The 21,847-nt window shown below is 38.2% G+C and overlaps 1 protein-coding gene across 4 annotated transcripts in view; it reads right to left on the bottom strand.

Annotated features, from left to right (window-relative positions):
• Positions 1-1,138: 1,138 nt before the first annotated feature.
• The window catches only part of LOC109911726 (claspin), a 107,721-nt gene continuing 87,012 nt past the window's right edge, over positions 1,139-21,847 (bottom strand). For all 4 annotated transcript variants that reach the window (XM_048613088.1, XM_048613089.1, XM_048613087.1 and 1 more), the window contains exons 19-26: positions 18,237-18,325; positions 17,595-17,756; positions 13,402-13,523; positions 12,341-12,468; positions 8,839-8,929; positions 8,424-8,506; positions 6,685-6,852; positions 1,139-1,390 (exon numbers count right to left, since the gene is read on the bottom strand). In XM_048613088.1, the coding sequence (XP_048469045.1) occupies positions 1,274-1,390; positions 6,685-6,852; positions 8,424-8,506; positions 8,839-8,929; positions 12,341-12,468; positions 13,402-13,523; positions 17,595-17,756; positions 18,237-18,325 (960 nt within the window). In that variant the 3' untranslated portion in view covers positions 1,139-1,273. The remainder of the gene's footprint in view (positions 1,391-6,684; positions 6,853-8,423; positions 8,507-8,838; positions 8,930-12,340; positions 12,469-13,401; positions 13,524-17,594; positions 17,757-18,236; positions 18,326-21,847) is intronic.

The following is a 21,847-nucleotide window of genomic DNA, read 5'->3' as shown; positions in this document are numbered from 1 at the left end:
CCTTGTTGTCTCGGATTCTCCAGCATCTGCAGTTCCTACTATCTCTGGGTAGCAGCACCAGTTGGTCCCTTGCATTTTCGTCCCTTTTTGGCACTTGTTTTAGCAGCAAGAACAAATATACACTTTGTAATTGCCAGTTTTGAGCATCACTTCAAATAAAATGCTTACATCCCTTACAAGTTTATTTTTCTTTCTTGACGAATATTTAAATTTATTGAATTCATTAGAGAGCTTCGGCAATTAACCTCTGCTGTCTTGCTTTTCTGCTAAATTTTGGGTGTTGTTAATCCTACTAATGTTTTCAGGAATTAATTGCCTGGGCACCACCCAGATTACTCAGTAAAATAATCATAAGGACAATAAAAGTCAGTTTCCCATTTATTTGAAAACACTTTACTTATTATAGTCATTATAAATGTTTGTAATTATAATTGATGTTGGTATTCTTTTTGCACCTAGAGGTGGTTTTGGAACCATTCACAGTCTAAATATATATAGACTAACCATGATTGTCAGGGTGTAGGTCCAGCTTCAAACCACCAGAAGTGTATTGAAGGATAGGAGAAAATTGCAGAAAATTACAATGTTGCTGAAAATAAAAGCTTGAAACTACTAGGAATAATTGAACATCCCAGGTGTTCTTACCCTCTGGAAACAGACTAAGGAAATTTGTTCCTGTGGTATACAAGTGTCAGAATAATCAAGTTGGGGCAAATGGCCCATTTTATGGTCTCGACTCAATGCAGCTACTTGTCAACATGACAATAATAAAATTCCCTTGCATTTTTCAAATTTCTACATGCAAAACTCAATTTGCGTATTCACTTGATGTCTTTCATCACTAATCTACTTGGTTAAAGAACTGCAATAGATTGAGTCATACCCATTGCTGAAAATCTATACTCTTCATTTGTTGTTATTTTTCAGGATTAAGAAAAGTCCTTAAAAATGGTATTAACTCCTTGTGCTCCATAGACAGTAGCCTGTTGCTTCCAGGTTCCTCTTTCGAAATGAATCTCAAGTTTTCAATTGGGTGATAATTTGATGCTATTGGAATATAGACTACAAGGAATTTTTGCATGTTTGAATTCTAATAATAGCAAACGAAATAAAAGAATGAAATTTTAAATTCAGAAAATTATAAAAAATGGGTAATTTATTTATTGGATAAAACAATCTAACAAAAGAGCATTTATAGAACAGACATGTACAACACAGCTAATTTACAAACACAAGCTGAACACACTTTGAAGCTACATTATAATTACAATAATCATTTTTCTAGATATCGGAATATACTTCTGGTATGAGCGTTTTTTGTTGGCGTCTTCTCTGTCCGTGAGCGTTTTGCCAATGAGGAGATTGGAGTAGCTGCTGCCTTTCTTTTCATCTGAAAAAAAAAAAAAAAAAAAAAAAAAAAAAAAAAAGTAGATCCATTAGTTCTGTTGACAGTATGGTTCCAAACAGTACCAACAGATTCAGCAACAGTCACTCAACTGGTAGGACATTAGAACGCAACTACACCAGTCTCTCAAGACTGATCTGTCCTTCAACTCCATTTACTTATTTGGATCAATATTTATGATGCCTTTAGCTAAAAGGTTTTTTTCAAGTCTTGAAAATGTCAATTAACACAGTATCTGCTTTTTTTTTTTGAAAGTGTACATCAGATTTTCATTACCTTTACACAGAAAAAAAATGACTGATCTCATTGTAAAATGGCCTAACTCCAATCTTATTATGCCCTCCTTTTCTGGATCTCCCACACCAGAGGAAGTATTAGCATTGACTCTCAGATCTATCAAGTCCATTTTAGGAACATATAATATTTGATTTCATCAGCCATCATGCTTTTATTGCAAGAAACTACAACCAAGAACTGAACCAACAATTAGCCTCTTAAACCTCAAAATAATTCTAGCGAATCAGAAATTTACTCTCCTTCGAATGTAATTTACTTCCCATGGTTTAGTGCCCAAAAATGAAAACAGCACATCGGATAGGGTCTAACTAAGGCTTCATAAAAATGAACAAGCTTTGGTTTTTGAATTCTAAGTCCTTAAGGCAAACATTACATTAGTCTTTTAGATTGTGTTATACTGGTGCACTCAGGGAGGACCTAAATACTTAGATCTTCAACAGTCCGCGGGGGGAAAGAGAACAATTTCAACTTGTCTGTTCTCACTACTTATTATCCAAGTGCCATGCTGAATGGTGTAGGTAACCAGGGGTCCTCCAAACTTCCAAATCATAGCAAGGAAGGATGACCTTGCTGGAGTTCTGGCTAGGTTAGTCTTTTATCTAGCTGCTTCCTACACTGTCAACCTCTTCTTCCGTTAATCCTTCTCGTGATGATTGAGCACTACAACACTTCTACACAGATAACATATACCAGATAACCTCCATTTATCTTCTTTTGATATGACTGAGGAGGTCTCTTGTTCTTTTGGATTAACTCAAATACGTTGATTCTTTCCTTCACCTCATTTAGGAATCTTAAGTGCATTGTAAAGTTGTTGATTTTCTTTTCATTTTCCCAATATGGTTTACATGCATAATCAGTTATTGATCAAACATTGGACTCAAGCTGACATTTCTTAGAAATGTTGCCTGGTTTTGAAAAAAAACTAAACAACCTGTCCTGCCTTTTTCAATTTCAGTATTGTTTTTGACATTGGACAGCATTTCCGAGATAGTTGAATTGATTGAGTTGCATCCATTTATTGCAATGTTGCATAATCCCTTTTCATTACCATAGTGTCGGCTTCCTATCAGTTGAGTGCAAGCCCTATCCACCATTTCCTTTTGCAACTGTATTGATTAATTTTTGCAAATTTTCATGTGCTCCTAGAAGTACTGTAGCATCAACGTAGCAAACGTTCCTACTTTTATACTACCCCTTCAGTTCCTCAGAATGCAATCATGGTATAGGCAGGAGAAACAGAGAACACAGCTTTGTCGGACCTCTTCTCATTGCTTTCCCATAAGAGTTTGCTCTCAAACCTGACCATCGCTACCTCATCCAAAAGAATAACCTGATTAAACCGATGATAGTCCCTTGTTGAGGTCTTACGGCATGAGGTAATGACATTAGACTTTATCAAAAGTTTTAGGATAATAAATTAGAAAATAGGTTGAGATGGTTTTGAATTTCATAATAGCAAGGTTTTTAAAAGATTAATTGCATCTTATGTCTCTTTATCCTCCTCAAAACCAGAGGCCTTGACTTTCATTCCCAGTTCTGGTGTATATAGATGGGACAATTCTTAATTCTGTAAGAGCCCTTCATTCACGCAATTAGCAGTATTCCTTTATGATGTTAGTACATTTAAGGACATAAAAAACTGAAACAGTGCAATGAATTCTGAAATACTATGACACTTTTTGCCTTACTAGAATGTCACAAATAGCTGCTGGGGGCAGTAAATAATTAGATTAATTTATTTTGAAGTAATTAGCCTGTGAGTACTTCTGTAGTCAAGGTGATTTTTTTTAAGGTTATAGATGCCTAATATTAGAATTAATGGCTTTTATGTACATTATTTCTTGTTCAGACATAAAATCATACCATACTTCAGTACGGTGGGGAGGTTTTTTGAACTTAAGAAAAATACTGATAGCTGAAAGAGACTTTTAGCTTTACTTTGAGTTTTGAGCAGACATGTAAAGTCCCTCAAATGAAGATGCTTGTATAGTTCAGTGCTCTGGAGAAGGTAAAAATACAGTGAAAACTAGATTACTACAGAGGAATGAGGTAGCATTAATTCCAGGCCAGGGGTGTTGGGATAAAAAGACACAAGTCAGGAGTGTGATGGAATAGTCCACACTTTCCGGGGCAAGTGCAGTTCCAACAACACTCAAAAAGCTTGACAGAACAAAGCAGATCACTTGAATGGCATCACAACCACAAACATTCACTCCCTCCCCTACTGACGTGCAATAGCTGCAGCATATACCAACCTCAAAATGCACTGCAGAAATGCAGTGCGGCTCCTTAGTCAGAACTTTCCGAAAACACAATGATGACCATCAAGGAGGACAAGGGAACATTATCATCTGCAAATTCCCCTCTCACCATCCTGACTTGGAAACACATTACTAGTCCTTCACTTGTTGTGTCAAAATCCTGGAACTCCCTGGCTATTCACCTTCTCCATATACCTCATTATTTTATAAACTCCAGAAAGGTCACCCATCAGCCTCCAGGGGAGAAAAACACCAGTCTATTCAGCCTCTCCCAGTCCTGACAAAGTCCTTGTAAATCTTTTCTGCGCCCTGTCAAGTTTGACAATACCCTTCTTATAGAAGGGTGACCATGTCCTTTTGGGACAGATGTCTAGCATTCTTACCTATTCTGGCCTCGATACATGTGCAGCCTTGTGGGTCACAATTTTGGAGTACAGTATTTGTCCAATTCGAGGTAGGTGTGTGGACATTCTGCAGTTACCTGAGGTAGTCGGAACTCATGCACCACAAGCAAAGGAATCCATCAACTTCACGAGCTCCACATTGTTTCAGAGGGCTTGACTGCATTACCTTTAACCTCGAGAAATTGGCCAATTTCATTGGAGAAACAATGAAACAGCAGCACTCAGTACCGACGCAAATGCGAGGTCCTGGCTAAGGAAGGGTGCTTGTCTGGATCAGTCTACTTAGTGTATGAGCACTGACATCCCTGGATGACAAGGAATGCTTGTTACGCTTAGTACAACAGTTGCAGGGTTGGTACAGTGGTAGCTGGAATGGACGACTGCTGCACTTCAGCTGCCAGCCCCATGAACCCAACTTGAAGGGTAGCCTAAAGCTGCTCAGATATCCATGCAAAGTGAAGGTGTTGAAAGCTACTCAGCACCCTTACTCTTTCGCAGCCTCAGCTCCTCCACCAGTAAATCTCTGGTTTAATTTTCTTTAATACTCTGGCCATCAGGATTCTGAGAAAAAGAACTAGAGAGGAAGCACACACACAAAGTAAGGCTAAATGACAAATCCACCTCAATTTTGACAAAATCTTGCACTTTAAGGGAATTCACAAACTTGCTAATGAAATTTCACCAGTTCTTGTGGATGTTGGAAAGCAAAAGATGGTTCAATTCTACTGGAAAAAGACAATATGGGAGTGATGTCGTGAATACATAGATCCAGAAATTTAAGGGAAAAAAAGTAGAGTTTGGGCTGAATAGGAAATTACCAGGACCTGATGAAATTATAAGAGGACATTGAAGCAACAGGACATTTATGAAATGAAAAACTGACCATCACTAACATCCAAGAATCTGGCATGATCTCTGATGATCTAAGTAAGTCTGTTTTTATCATTTTCCCCAAAGACAGCTGGAATGCAAGTTACACCAAACAATCAACCTATTATCCATGTAGTAAAGTTCTTCAACATCTTAATGGCCAGAGTTAGAAAAAGAGAAATTCAGACACTGATCCTTTACTTTCTACAAAAATATACCAGGCCAATTACCCAGCAGCACTTGGTAACCAACAGATTAACACTTGTCCCTTGCATACTTCTCATCTCCATGTGCTCTTCCAGCAACATCATTTAAAATATATGGTATTTGGTTGTACATGTGTACTGATGGGCACCTAGCCATACATCTCACCATCACATCTCTCAGTCCACTCCTTTGGATGTGTCATAAATGATTGTTCAACAATTTTGCCAAATCAAAATTTCTAAGTAAACAGTGGATTCAGTTCTTCAGGCATGATTCCATTCGCCTTCCTGGACAGTCTCAGGCTGAACCAAACTATTCACAACTTTGATGTTGTATTTGACCCTGATCTAAGCTTCTGATCATACATCTTCTCCATGACTAAGATCAACATTCACCTCTGCAATAGTTTCTACTATTAAAACTCTCATATCGACACAACATTTTCAATACTTTTCTCTAACCTACCCGTTTTGTCTTTCCATAAATGTAAGCTCACTTAAAACAATGAAGTCCATATTGTAACTGCACAAAGTTCTGTTCATCTAAGTTCATGAATTAATGTACACTGTATTGTTGTCAAATACTAGAAAATACTAAATAAGTGCACTCTAAAACCATTCCTGTACATTTACTTATCTGATAAACTCTTTGGAACACCTTTCCAGTGCTAGACACAATAACTGTAAGCGATGTTCTCTCTAAGCCGCTCAGTCACACAGCTGCTCAGAGGATCCACACACTGATCGACACGCCAATGCTAATAGCAGCTTTGACTTCTGGTTTCAGATGTTGCTGCCACACAGTGACCTCAGAGATCCATGCAGAAGAAACAAAGATTAGCAGAAATGCTGCCTGCAAATTAACCTTGGTCTAAGCAACAGAAGCAACAGCTTCTTCCTTCTATGCTGGTTGCATAGTGTTCAGATATACTAGTTCAGGAACTTTTCACTCTGTAAAAAGTCGTAAGAGGACAGAAGGAACTATGAAATGAAGCAATTAATTACAGTGAGTAAAAGAGCTTCAATTCTTTACTCGTCCTTGTTGGCATCTTAACAAACAAACAAACAAACAAACAACAGTTAAGCAGGCCAGGGCATAGATCACCATAATGTGATTGTGATGTCAATGTGATTTACAACATAACAGTGACTAATCTGGAAGGAGGCCAAACAACATCATATATAGAAAGGAAGCAGTGACATTTATATCGTACACACTGGTCTTAGTCTGTTCTTACCTGTGGTTTTGATTCTGTCATCAATTTCTTTTCATCTTTTTCTGGAGATAGTGTATGGAAGACAAATTTACGGGAGTTGGCACGAGGAGCATTTAGATTCACATCTGACAGTGTTGCTAGTTTCTGCAGTACTTCCCGTGGTTGATTGAGCAGAGATCCATTTCTCATCTATATATTTAAAGAAACCATTAACTGTCTGTAACTTCTCTATCCCAAGTAGACCTTTTTGATATAATTACTTCATACCAGAGAATCGAAAAAAAATACAAGGTTGAATATTTCCACATCTAGTTATAAATAATCCCATAACATTACATCATGCAGTTTCGAAATAGGATGACAAGCCACCTTGAAAACAGCCCATTACAAAATAGAAAGAGAAGCATATTTTCTAACTATTGATCTAATTTTGAATAAAAGTTCATTGATATGGAAATCATTGCTAGGACTAGTTGGTGATCTTGGTATACAATTCAAATCTTGTTATACACACTAAATTTGGTCCATTACAACAAATTCTTCTGAAGAGGACTTAAAAAGAAACCTTTAGAAAACCTTTTCCACTCAGTACATAAACTTGAGTTGCCATCTTAAGAGGGTTAGGGTTGAACAAACATGGCTGCTAAATCATTCTGTCTTGCAACTTTGCAAGTAATCAACAGGCACTGCAAAGCAACCGACACTAACCTCACCAAATTTTCTATTCTTCCTATACCTTGAACATAAGGAAAATATGTCCTGCCCCCACTGCATACCCACCACGCCCAACCAGAATGCCAGTAAAAATCTGACATGATCTTAATCAGTCAAAATAGCCTTTATAAAAGGTCCAAGTCTTACTACTTTAGTGGGTGCAACTTTGCATACTTGATGGTGCAACTTACAGACATTGTGTAGAAACAAAGGAAAATTGAAATGAACACAGGCTATATCTGATTAGTCCATTTAAAATGTTTTCTGAATACTTGCGTCAGTTAGAAGATCATGTTTGCACAAATTTGTAGACACTTGACCTTAGAGTTATTGATGAGTGGGAACTGAGTTGCACCACTCCAGATTACACAAGACTGGTCAAATACACCAACCTGAAATTAAATTTAACACAAATTTACCCCCTTAATTTACATCGTTAAGGGAAGCAGTGGTGATGTCACTGAATGAGTAATCCAGAGACCCAGGCTAGTGTTAGACATGAGTTTGAATTCCACCATAGTAGATGGTAAAACATGAATTTAAGAAAAATCTGAAATGAAAATCTATCATATTGCAGACTATGCAACCACAGGTTTTAGATTATGGTAAAAACACATCTGGTTCACTAATGACTTTTACAGATGAAGATCTATTGTGCTTACCTGGTCTGGCCTATATATGAATTCACTACAATATGGTTGGTTTATAACTGCCTTTTGAAATGTTCCTAACAATGCACTCAGCTCAGGAGAAATTAGGGATAGGTAATAAACACTGACCCAGCCAGCAATGCCACATTCCATGAACGATAAAACAAAAATGTGTTCAAAAACCTTAAGTAATTCCACAAAATTTAAGCATTATGTTCTATTTCAAAATAACGGAATTCTTCATTGATCACAAATGTGCAACATCATCGTGAAATGGAAATAACATCAATCCCTGTTTTACAAACTCTCATCCCTTTCTTCACCTCTCATTTTTGGAATATTTGAAATGGAAGCACTTTTTTTTGTTAAGCAACCAATTCAATAATGATCACATACCCGAAGGACAGAGGAAGATTTCTGGGGCTTGAGTCCCGCCGATTCCTGTTGCTTTTTCTCTGAAACTACTTCTGTGGAAATACCTGCAAACGCAGATATAGTGATTATTAGGTTGAGTGTTCTCCAATAATTTGTGCTTTACACCAATTAAACCCAATCAGCTGAACATCTGTTCTACATTTTATGCACAATCTAAACCTTGTTCAATTGGACTAGTGTCCAGTAGGTTTCCACATATATTTTTGATAAAATAAAATCTGAGTAATCATGACATTTAGACTAAATCATATTTGAGCACATATTGAAATTGGTCTGAATTGCAAAATGGCATTTAATCTTCACCCATTCTCTAAAGATCAGAAAACATTTCTATTGCCAAGTCAAAACAACTTTGAAGAACACTGATTGCACAGACCTTTCTGTAAAGTTTTCACAGTAATTTTCTTTGCCAGTTTCATGAATTGGCTGTCTTCACCAACTTCTTCCTCACTACCTGCATCCTGCGACTGGACCAAAAGCAAGATAGATTATACTTCAATCTGATGAAATCCAATTAAAAAATTAACCTTAAATCGAAACTGGAAAGAGTAAAAAATATATTTTAGTACCAGTGTGTAAAAATTAAGCAGGTCCAGACCAAAACTTATTATTTCACTAACTGACTTTCCTTGCACTTAAGTGGGAAATTCTTTCCTTATCTTCTCAAAAGGCAGAAGTTTTCAATTACATTTAAAAATAAAATTACACCTCGTGTTGTTATAAATTTTCATACCTCCTTGCCTCCACCTCATCCCAAAAAGAAAGGCTGATATCCTACAAACAGTGAACTGATTAAATAGGAGTCTTATGAGCAGGTGAGGAAGAGTGAACGAGTTCCCACTTTTCAATCTCCCTTGTTAGCCACAACGAAGATTTATGTTATTTTTAATTTAAAGGTAAATCACTCCCTAAATATAATGTAAAAAGTGGGTAGTTTATTACCTGCCAACTGAAAAAATAAAGTAGCAGCATCAAGCATAGTGACTTTGGACAGCTTTACACATACAGGTTGTTACTACGTCCATTTCTAGCATTCAATGAGAATTCAACATCAAGCTCCAATTATTATTTGGCTATGTTCAATTCAGCTGAGAGATAGAGGAAGGATTCATTACAGCGAGAGGTGAGGTTCCATATTTGGAATGATTTTTGGCAGTATTCCAGGAAAAGTAGCCCACATCGTTAACTGTGTATATTCAGGACTCAAAAGACATTCTGTAGAGCTACAAAAGTGGGAACATTGCGAGCATTTTCTCATTCTGTGTTAGGCAAGGGCTCAAATGATGATTGTGAGCATTAATACTTCAGTGCAGCAAAGACAGCGCAAGCCCACAAGCAGTATTTGCAGCACATAACTCAGCAAGATTAGAACTCGGGGGAAAATACAGACACATCTGGGCTGGTGAAAGGCTGGAGTTGTGCTTGCAAATGAGTCTAGGAGTGCAATTTTGAAGTCCAGAGAACAAAGACCCAGGGAGGAATAGCGAATAACCAGAGAACCCATGATGAAACTGTTTTTAGCAGTTCTAAAACCAGATCAGCAAAGAAGTGAATAAATGCAATTAGGCTGAAAAACCCACCATGGCATTGACTTCTGGGGGAATGGCTCAGAAATCCAAGGGATCTGTTGTAATTGCATTTGCTAGTTGAGTGGCAGTCAAAAAAAAAAAAATCACCTCTCTTCTGTCACAAGCAGTTTTTGGAAATATAAGCTTGTTTATGTACTGAACTCTGTCACAGGTGATACTTCCATTTCAAACATGTGAACAACCTCGAAAGGTGCAAACAGAAATCGGCAATGAGGCCCTGGGTGTGGGTTGGGTGGTGGTTGGTGGTGATGGTGATGGTCCTTGCTGGCTTGTTTCCTTGCCTTTGGTTTTAGCTAGCCTCTTGTCTACCACAAACTGCAATCTGGTCACGGTGGTCAGGTGATGCATGTGGTCATTTTAAGACTGTTTTTAAGTTCCTTTCTTAAAAGAGCAGCATTCAAAGTGTTAGGTATTAATTCAGATGCTCAAATTCAAAAATCAATAGCCTATATTTTATATATTGCACTGAAATCAGAAGGACACTTCTACAGCGAATTACTTTCTCAGCAATTTTTCAATTTAATTTCCTAGAGAGGCGGGATAAGCAGCACTTAACTCAATGGTATGTATGAGTTACGTGGCTGTAGAAGATTCTGGATTATTAGGCAGATACCTTGGATAGAAATTCTGACTGTAGAACATAGCAAAATGCCCAGAAGAGTCTGATATCGCAAATGGCAATAATACGGTCAAATAAGGAAGAGTTCCTTCTTGTTTTGACATGCCGATTCATTAAAGAGATAACCTACTCAGTAGCAAAAACTGAAATTGCTGGAGAAACCGAGCTGGTCTGACAGCATCTATGGAGAGAAAGCAGAGTTTAACATTTTGAGTTCAGTGACTCTTCTTTAGAGTAATAGAGCTAGGAAAAGGTGGTATATAGTGCGAGAGACAGCACGAGAGAGAACAGCAGTTAGGCAACGGTATAGATAACGGTGAGCCAAGAGAGAAAGAAAAGCTAATATTGGAACAATAGCAGGTAAAAATGGGTTGGCTGTCCTGAAAGCAGTCCATGTCATGACAGGGCCAGGGGTGAGGGGTGGATGAACGACATGGAACGCGGCAGTATACGGACCCTAAAATTACTGAACTCAATATTGAGTCCTGAAAGCTGCTGGGTCCTCAAGTGGAATATGAGATGCTGTTCTTTCAGCCTGCTCTGAGCTTTCCTGGAGCACTGCAGCAGGCATGAGACAGCGATGTGGGCCAGGATACAGAGTGGCATGTTGAAGTGGCAGGCAATTGGAAGGTCATTTTTGCAGGCAGAACATAGGTGCTCTGCAAAGCACTCACCCAGTCTGCATTCTGTCTTCCCACTGTAGAGGAGACCATACGGTGAGCAGTGAATACAGGAGACTAAATTGAGTGAAGTGCATGTGAGTCACTGCTTCACCTGGAAGGTATGTCTGAAACCTTGGACAGTGAAGCAATCTGCAATTGCAATCCAGAACTTCTCTAACTTCATAAGTATGCTTCAACTTGTTACTTGCAAAATTAGATTGTTTAAAACACAAATCGTGATTTCTGCAAAGAGATTTGGTTAGTCAAACAGAATTTGGAACTTAAGCACATTTGAAGTCATATTTCAGATAAGACTGTATTATCCATGGAAAGTGTTATGATGTGGCAAAGTGTACCAGCATTTTCTTAAAATATCTGGTACCTTGCATTGACTAAAATGGTTTTAAAAAGGAAGCAATCAGCTGACCAGGTTCAGTCAAGCTTATGAAACTTTTAAAAAATCCAGTTTAAACTGAAATCAACATAAGCAAACTAAAATTCCTCTTTCTTACTCTCCAGAAATCCTTGTAATTGGCTCCTTGATTTGCAAATCAGCAAACCTTGCCTTACTTGAAGTGTGTTGTAGTTGCATAGCAAAAATAAATCTTTGCTGTGGCCAACTGAGGGGGTTAAAGAGAGGGGGACAGGTTCACCCATCTTCACTTGTATGCAACAAAATCTTTACCATCGTTTAACCATGAATTCCAAATTATTTAAGCCATTAAATCACTCCACTGCCACTTTTGGGGTCTAGAGCATACCTGACACAATGATTGGTATTTTTGGGGTCTAACCCATCCTCAACAACACATCTATTAAAAAAAAAACTACATTACTTGGTTAGCCTGCTAGAAGTCAGATCTCAAAATTTTAAAGTGTAGCAACGTGGAAGTAAATCATAGAAAAATGTTTGCTACGAGAAGCAAAAGCATTAATGTTAACATAAGATGCTAAACAATTAAGTGTATCCATTCGATGGACCAAAGCCAGTTAGTGTGCATAAATCACCTGCTTACGAAACCACTGTTCACGTTCAAATCGATCTTTTCGCCATTTTACTTCTGCCTGATCTACTTCCTCTTCATCTGGCTCATCTTCAGAATCTCCACGAAATAAGTCAGTCTGTGAGGAATCATCTGAAATAAAACACATTTACGGTCCTCAAAATAAAGCTGATTTTCAGTTTAAATCATGAGGCATACTCAATTCACCTCCTGTTTCCTTCTTCAGCTATCTTTCAGCGAGGACAGCATTATCTACATACAGTAGTACAAATCGTAAGCCACTGAAAAATGCAGAAATATCTTGCAAATGGTCAGTCAGACAGCACGGAAACAGACCACTTGGGCCAACCAGTCCACGCTGACCATGTTCCCAAACTAAACTAGCCTCACCTGCATGCTTTTGGACCATTCCCTTCCAAACATTTCCTATTCATGTTCTTATCCAAATGTCATTTAAACACTGTGGACGCAGGCACAGTCACCACTTTCTCTGGCAGTTCATGACACACACTAACCATTCTGTTTAAACGAAGTTGCCCCTTGTGTTCTTTTTAAATCTTTCTCCTCTCACCTCAAACATATGCTCCCTAGTTTTGAACACCACCCCCCTCCCCACCTTAGGGACAACACCTTTGTTATTCACCTTTTCTATGCCCATTATGATTTTATAAATCTCTAGAAAGGTCATCCCTCAACCTTCTATGCTCCAGTTAAAAAAGTCCCACCCTATTTTTAATCACTCGAACTCTCCATTCCCGACAACATCTCGGTAAATCTTTTCTAAACCCTGTCCAGTTTAATAATATCCTTCCTATAACAGGCTGGTCAGAACTGGACTCTTACTCCAGAAGAAGCCTCACCAACGTCTCATCCCAACTCCTATACTCAAAAAGGTCTGAGCAACGAAGGCAGTCGTGCTAAATGCTTTTAACCGCCCTGTCTTCCGGTGGCACAAATTTCAAAGAATTATGCACATCAACCCCTGGGTTTCTCTGTTCTACTACCCATTTCAGGTAATAAGTGCCTATGGCTAATGTAATGAATTTGACATTTGGAAAAACATACCAATATTTTTCCAACGGAATTTGCGTGCGCGACCTGGCCCATCACTATGCAGGTCTCCATCAGCTAGGTAATGTTCTTGATAAAGACGCAACTTCCGTTTATCTTCATCCATCAAAACCTTCCTGCAGGTAGTAGAATCACGGAATGAAAGAAAGTAAGTAAGAAATCAGTGGTGCTTGCTTGCTGTTGCAAAATGTAAGGAAAGCACAGAAAACAAATTCCAACAGATAAGAAAAATTCTAAACAACATAATTTGCCATAAATGGTTTATTAAAGAAGTCAAAGATAACAGCAAGCTCAAAGATAAGATGCAGTTGTGCAAAGATAGGTGGCAGGTCAAAAGACTGAACAGAATGTAAATAAACTGTGAAAATAATTACTAAAAAAAAGATTAATAAGGAGGGGGGAAAAAAAAAAAAAGTACAAAACAGATTTGGCCAAAAAGAAACAAATGAAAAGTTTGTTCAGATATTTAAAAAATAAAACAGTTAAAATAAGTTTTGGCCTTTTCGAAAAGAATTATTGAGAATTAGTAAATGGAGGATAAAGAGATGGCAGACAAATTAAACATACTGTGTTTCAGTCTTCACTAGACAGGATGCTAGTAGCATCCGGCCGGTGGCTCTAAATCAGGCATTGAAAGGGAGGAGGACCTCAAGGACATTACAATTACCAGGGAAGCAGTTCCGAGTAAATTGTCAGAACTGCAAGTTGACAAGTTCCCGGATCCTGATGATGCCATCCTAGGGTCTTAAAGCTAATGAGATAGTTGTTGCAGTGGTTCTAGCTTCCAAAAACTCATTAGATTCGGGGAAGGTTCATTTAGATTGGAAAACAGCTAACTGGACCTCCTTTATTCAAAAAGCCAGAGAGGCAGAAAGCAGGAAACTACAGGCTAGTTAGCCGAACATTTGTCATAAGGAAAATGTTAGAAGTTAAACATGTTATAACAGGGTATTTGGATAAGTTCAAGGTAATCAGGGAAAGGCAACATGGTTTTGTCAAAGGAAACTAATTTATTGGAGTTCTTTGTATACGTCATTTGTGCTGGAATACAGGGGAACCAGTGGATGTATTGTATTTACATTTCCAGAAGAAATTTGATAAAGGCACCACAAAAGGTTATTATGGAAAATAAGAGCTCATGGTACAGGGGGAGGGGGTGGGGCGCAACATATTGGTATGGATAGAAGATCAGCTTGCAAACAGGAAACAGGCAATAGAAATATGTGGGTCTTCTTGGCTGGCAGGATGTCGTGACTGATATGCCACCAGGTTTGGTGCTAGGGTCACAACTCTTTACAATTTAAATAAATGAGTTGGATGGAAGGATTGATCATTTAATCTTCTGATGACACAAAAGAAAGGTAGGAATTTGATTTTGAAGAGGACACAGAAGCCTACAAAGGTTAACTGAGGGGACAGAGATCTAGAAAATGGACTATAATGTGGCAAAATTGGAAACTGTCCATTTTGGCAGAAAGAATAACAACGAAGCTATCTGAACGGTGAGAGGTTGCAGAGCTCTGGGATCTAAATAGATTTGGATATTCTAGTGCAAAAAATCACAGAAGTTTACTATGCAAGTAATCAGGAAAGCTGCGTTGTTGCATTCAGTTCCCTTTGCAATAAAATGTAAGAGTAGGGAAGTTGTGCTTCAGTCATACAGGGCATTGCTGAGGCTGCATCTGGAGTATGTGCAGTACTGGTCACCGTACTTACAAAAGATGTTACTGCATTAGAACCAATTCAGAGAACATTTACTGGACTATTACCTGGCGTGAGCGGATTGTCTTGAGGAAAGGTTAGACAAGCTAGGTCCGTACTCTTTGACATTCAAAGTCAGAGGTGGTTTAACTGAAAAATGAAAGTGGACTTGACAGGTCAATGTGGAAAGGATGTTTTCTTTTGTGGGAGAATCTCAAATTAAAAGACAACTTTAAACTAAGGGAGCACTCATTTAAGTAAGGCACGAGGGCATTTTATCACTCTCAGAGGGGAGTGCCTTTGGAACTCCCTTTGTCAAAAGGCAGTGGATGCAGAATCTTTAAAATATTTTTAAGGCAGAGGTCGATGGATTCTTGACGACCAAGCGTGTAAAAGATTAAATTGGGTTAATTTAATACATTCCTACATGTAGGAATGTAGAGTTGAGCATTAAAATCAGGTCAGTCATGATCTTCTTGAATGGTGGAGCAGGCTCAAAAGGCCGAAAGGCCCATGTTCTGTGCTAACATAATATTTTTGGGACAACAAAGCAGGAATCAACAGAAAAGTCACCCTTGGTTCTTGCATCCAAAGTGTCAAACACTATAATCTATGGTAACTTTCTTCTATATTAACAGGTTAAGCTCGGACATTTACCATTTATTAAAGTGTATGGTTTAATTGCAAAACAGGGCATCACTTGGTCTATGGTCTTAGACAACAAATCAAAAGGATTGCAAGTGCCCCAAGGTATTCAAATTCAAGTAATACATCTTTCATTTGCAAAAAACTATGATTCACTGCTAGCCTTTTTCAGAAGATTGTTCATGCATTTTGAAGTTCAAGTGAAACGCCTAATTATGATGCTTAACTTTAAATGGTCCTGCAAGTATTAATCCAGTTCATTGACTAAATAATATGCTCTTTAACTTGACTTGCTGTGTAATTTAATCACAGAACTCCCAGAAATAGCTATGTGACTAAAATACGCCAGTTACAAACAAAACACATGTTTAGGAACTAAGTTCTTCATATACCAAAAGAACGATCTATTATCTGGACCACAAATCCGCTTGAAGCAATTATATTTCCAAAGAGCAAAAGGAAGTGAAGAAATTTTGGGTGAACCTTCAGTGCAATGAAAGACACAAAGTTGAATAATAAGCCACTCTGCACAAAAGTGAAAAGCACTTGCTGTTCACTGTACCAATACCTGTCCAATGTTTGAGGATTTGTTAAGACAATGAGACACCAAGGACTCTAATGACATTTTGAATGTCACAACACACCCAGTTTAAGAAAATATAAAACTGCACTTATTAAAATCTCATTCATACTGAAAACAAAATAAAGATTTAAGAGATGGATGAGGAGGAAGGACTAATGACAGACAAATGGAGTTTAATATTGAGGTTTAAACTTATTAATATTCTTCTGAAGGACTGAGACTCCATATTTGCATAACTAAATTCTTCAGAGCCACAGAGGTTACAAGAAATACTTAAATATCATGCCAATAAAAAATACTCCTGAACACATCATTTTGGCTTTTCTTGAATTTTTTTTTGGCCCAATACCTCAACTTTACATATTGCACCCATTTCAAAAGCTGTGTCTGAGTCTTATCACCCAAGTTCAATTTTAGCACAAATTGTGAAGAAGCAGAGTAACCCAGATGGCAACCTCCGTGCTCGACTCCACAAAAGCATATCTGGCACATTTTTAATTTTACTTTTCTTTAGAGGCTGTTTGTTGGTCAAGGCCACCACTGGATGGCACTGTGAAAGTACACTTACAGAAACAAATTTGCAATATCACATCACATCAAAGCAACAGAACAGCAGCTGCCTGAAACAAATTTTGGGCATGAATGACAGTGGTCCCAGCATTGTTCACTTCCAACCCTGCAATCAGACTGAGCAGGTTCCCTGAAAATCACGAGGGAACAGAAGGCAGGAGCTGAAATCTGCTTGTGTTTTGCCTACAGTTTGCTGTCCAATCCAGTCAACATACTTCCAGAGCCAGCCTGAGCAGTCACTGTCTCCTCCCAGCCACAAACTCATTGTGGATTTGACAAACAAGCAAATGCCCATTGCACCTGCACACTGTTCTCCACCATCGCTAATGATAGTTTAATTGATGCATGTGCAACATGGTGAAAAGGCTATTGTGGGAATGTGACATCACTGGCACCATCTGCGCCACATTTTGGCAGTCACATCACAGACAGAGTTATTTATATTCAACACAAATTCACAAAGAACTGTTTCCACAGTTCAATATGTTATATTCTCAAAAGGATCTTTTGGTTGAACCGGTTTAAAATTGGTTGGCTGTAACTAGAAGACAGTGAATATTATCTGGCTAAAGGGAAGGTGGATTTAAAAAATGGATTCCAATTAGATGATCAAATTCTTTACTTCATCCTTAACCATTATCCAATATAACATGTAGAAAACAGCCCTATGTATTTGGCAAGTACTCACATGTGAATTTTGTTCACTTGTTCTTGTAGTTCCTCATCTGATGGAAGATCTTCTTCAATTACATCCTCTTCATAATCATCAGATTCTGCATCATATTCGTCATCACTTGCCACTTCGCTGCCAGAGAGTTCAGCCTCGTCTTCTACAAAGTCTTTTAGTTTCCTACAAAATAATTCTAAAATTAGAGTCACACTTGGACTGAAACAACCAATAATCTGCCACAGTACTGAAGCAAGATTCACTACATTTCTTCTGATGGTTGGAAGCATGGCCTGTACAGTGCTCATAAATCAGACAAGTGGCGATGTTTTAGAGGGGAATCTGGAATGAGGTATTTGTGCACCATTTGACCGTGAGCATCACAACCCCATAGTAAGGCACAAAAGCAAAATACTGCAACATGCCAGATATTGCTGTTTTCTTCCAAAGTCAAATTCATTTTTCAGAGAATGGAATAATGAAGGGAAAGAATTCAACAGATCACTGCTTAAAATATTCAGTGTACTCAAAACATAAGAATTTATCAATTAAATCAAAAACAATAAAAGAAACCCATGTTGGAAATATAGATTAGAAACATATTTCAAGATGCAGCTGAGGTTTACAGAGAAGGTGAGAAAATAAAATCTCACTCATACTCACAGTTTGCGCTTCATGAGAACTTCCCGGGCCATCTGCTGCTCTTCATCATCCACTTTCTCGTCATCTTCCTCTTCAACACTTTTCTCATCCTGGTCACAGAAATTAAACATTTTCCCTACATAAATTCATTAGAGGTTAAGTGTGTGATCAATCACATGCTACACGAACGAAACTTCCTCAGTCACAAGAGCGTGCCCCTGACCAAAATGGTGCGAATTGTTTTGTTTTTGAAAAATAACTTTTCAACATTTGAGCAAGGCTACCTTTTGAAGACAAATGACAGGCATAAACTACATGTTAAAAAGCAGATACAACTGACAGATCTTGCAGATTTACTCAGCATTCCAAGGAGCAGAAGCAGCACTAATTTTGCTTCAAATCTTCCAAAGCAGTGATGTTCCTCAAGTAGAAATCCAGTTCGTTTGAAGGGTTCAGACTGTTCCCCACCCAACAGCAGTACACAACCAACTCCCATGGGCAGTATTTTAACCAAAGTGGCATACAGCTGCAGAGTTTCTACTAAGATCCCTTCATATAACAGAGGCAGTTGCAGAAACTATGTATTTGCCTATTCCAAACTCCTGAATTCAACATGTTGTACATATGAGCTAGATGGCAGTCTGTTCATCCAAAATAAGCAGTTTCAGTTTCGCCAGAGGTTTTGATTTCCAATCTGAATTTCAGTCTGAGTTTCTCCAAGACACTAGAAGTTTATTTTCCTTTTAAGTCAGGATCTTTCAAAACGTAAGGTTTTGAAACCAGATTCCATCACAAATAGGTGTATGAAATCCACCAACTCTTATCATCCACAGCATTATTATGCTCAACATTTTCCTGCTCAATTTTCCCTTTCCTACAAATGTCCGAGTGCAAGCTCAAGCAAAACTCAGCTGCCCATATACGGTGCACCAATTTCTATTCACTTAGCATCCTGCTCCTTGCTGTTCTCTCGGTTGCCAGTCAGTCAACATCTCAATAATTTAAAAGCATTCATACACATTTAAATAATCCACAATCTCAGCTTTGCCTATTACTTGGCCTTATCTTCACTACAAGTGCACTCCCTGAAACCACTAAACTCAGTTTTTATTGTCAGTCTTTACTCACTCAACTTTCTACTGAAAACACGAGGGTCTTGGGCCTTACGATGAAGTATCTCCTTAAAGGTCTACAGTTCAAATCTCTTCATTTATTTATTGTCCTCCAATGGCACAGTACCTACTTCACTCCTTAGGACTGAGATGTTGAGATATTCATTGAAAAATACTGCATGAAAGGCAATTTGTCATCTCAGTTGGGGATATTTCAAAATAAAAGGGACTCCGAATTTCAAAATAAAAGAAAAGGAAGAAACAACAGGACTAATGGATGCACGTTTGAAAATTCTAGGACAAAAATAAAGCTTTATTATCAGTAAAATGTGTTGTCAAACCAGTTCTAAAGCAGGCATATAATGCAGTCTGCACAACTTCATCTTGAATCAGAAGGTTTAGAACAAATGGTTGGAAGTTAAGAAATAACAAGGGCAAGATGACAATGATGCAAGTATTCTATAGCCACTAAGAGTCGCAATATAGTAGCAAAGAAAGAAATCAGATGATAATGAAGGCGATACCCTAATCGTTGGTGAGTTTCATCTTCAGGTAGATTGAAAAAAAAATCAATTTGGGAGAAGTAGTCATAAAGAATTCATAGAATGTTCAGGACTGTGTCCTAGAACAGTATATTTTCCATCCAACCAGGATCAGGCTACTTTAAGGCTGGTCATGTGGAATAATGCACATGTTTAACACAAGATCTGAGAAATAAAGATTCTATTGAAAAACAATGACCTAAAATGGTAGAATTTTAAGCTAGGATAAATGAATAACCTTTAAAGAAATAGTACATGGTTCACAACAAACGTGTCCAGTGATTCTAGGAAGGATTCTTGGAAAGGGATAAAGCAATCACGGTTAACCGAGGCAGTTAGCTATCACGCCAACCTGAAAGGGAAAAACATATAATATGGCAAAGACTTGTGGTAAACCAGGTGATTGGGAAAGTTTTAGAAACCATCAAAAGATTATAAAAAAAGATACAGATGGATAAGGCAAACATGGAGAGTAAACTAATAAGTAATATCAAAACAGATAGCAAGAACTTCTTTAAGTTTTTAAAAAGGAAGAGAGAGGCCAAAGAGAATATACTCCTTCTAGAAAACGAGGTTGGGGAAATAATGATGGGGAAATCACAAAATCACTGAGGAAATGAATAAATATTTTCCATCAGTCTTCACAGTATGAGACAAGATGATTTCAAAAATACTAAATAATCAAGTGGCAACAGAGGGGTAAAAGGGAACAAAAAACTATCACTGGAGAAAATCTGCTAGGGAAACTAAGTCAGGCTAAAGGCTGATAACATCTTCAGTCCCGATGGGTTCAAGGATATCAAAGGAAGCAGCAACAGGAATCATGGATGCATCAGTAGCAATCTTCAAATAATCTTTCCATTCTGGAAAAAGCTCAGGATTGAAAAAATGCTAATAAAACACCTTTATTCAAAAAAGACTAGAAAATGGGTAACCATAGGCTAGTTAACTTAATGTCTATTAGTAGGAAATATTAGAATTTATTATAGAACATTTAATACCAGAGCACTTAGAAGAAATGCAGAATAAAATCAACTGGAGTCAGCATGACTTTATGAAGGGCATATCATGCCTGACAAATTTAGTATAATTCTTTGAGGAGTTAACAAGCAGGATTGATTGATTGTTTTATTGTTATGTGTACCAAACTACAGTGAAAAGCTTTGTTTATGAGCAGTGCAGGCAGATCATAGTAAGCAAGAATGTACAGATCAAAAAAAAAAAGGCATACAGGTTAAATTGCACAGGGTGTACACTAGGCAAGATCAACATTATTCAAGGCTAGAGAATCCATTCATCAGTCTGATAACAGCTGGGAGCTGTTCCTGAACCTACTCAAGCATGTGATCAGGCTTCTGTATCTTCTGTTTGAAGGAAGAGGTTGTAGGTACCTTGAGTGAAGGAAGACCTACCTCGGGTATTTGCAGCGATAAGTAAGGGTAAGCATTTCATAAGTTTTCTTAAACAGTTTGATTGGGGGTAGAAATGTTAGTCAGTGGGATTAACTGCTGCACTTGTGAGATGTGGGAGATCGTGATGCTATCCAGTGTCTTGGATAACTACATCTGGAGGAAGTGCACTCAATTGCAGCTCCTCACAGACCGCATGGACAGATTGGAGTGGCAATTGGATCCACTCAGGAGCATGAGGATGGCGGAAAGCTGCATAGACAGTAGTTTTAGAGATGTGGTGACACCCAAGGTGCAGGCAGATAGATGGGTGACCGCTAGAAGGAGCAGGCAGCCAGTGCAGGAATCCCCTGTATTTGTCACCCTCTCTGTCAAGTATACCATTTTGGATACTGTTTCGGTAGTGGGGGGGGGCAGGGAAGATGACCTATCAGGGGTAACGGCAGCAGCAGCCAGACTGGTGGCACCACCATTGTCCTTCCCTTCTTAAGAACAGAGCCAAAGAGCACTAGAGCAGTAGTTTAGGGGACTCTATAGTTAGGCGTACAGATAGGCACTTCTGTGGACGT

The sequence above is a fragment of the Rhincodon typus genome, chromosome 27 (assembly GCF_021869965.1).
Source record: "Rhincodon typus isolate 14 chromosome 27, sRhiTyp1.1, whole genome shotgun sequence".
NCBI classification, from domain to species: domain Eukaryota; kingdom Metazoa; phylum Chordata; class Chondrichthyes; order Orectolobiformes; family Rhincodontidae; genus Rhincodon; species Rhincodon typus.
The sequence above is the reverse complement of the archived record's forward strand: the minus strand, read 5'-3'. Positions and strand labels throughout refer to the sequence as shown.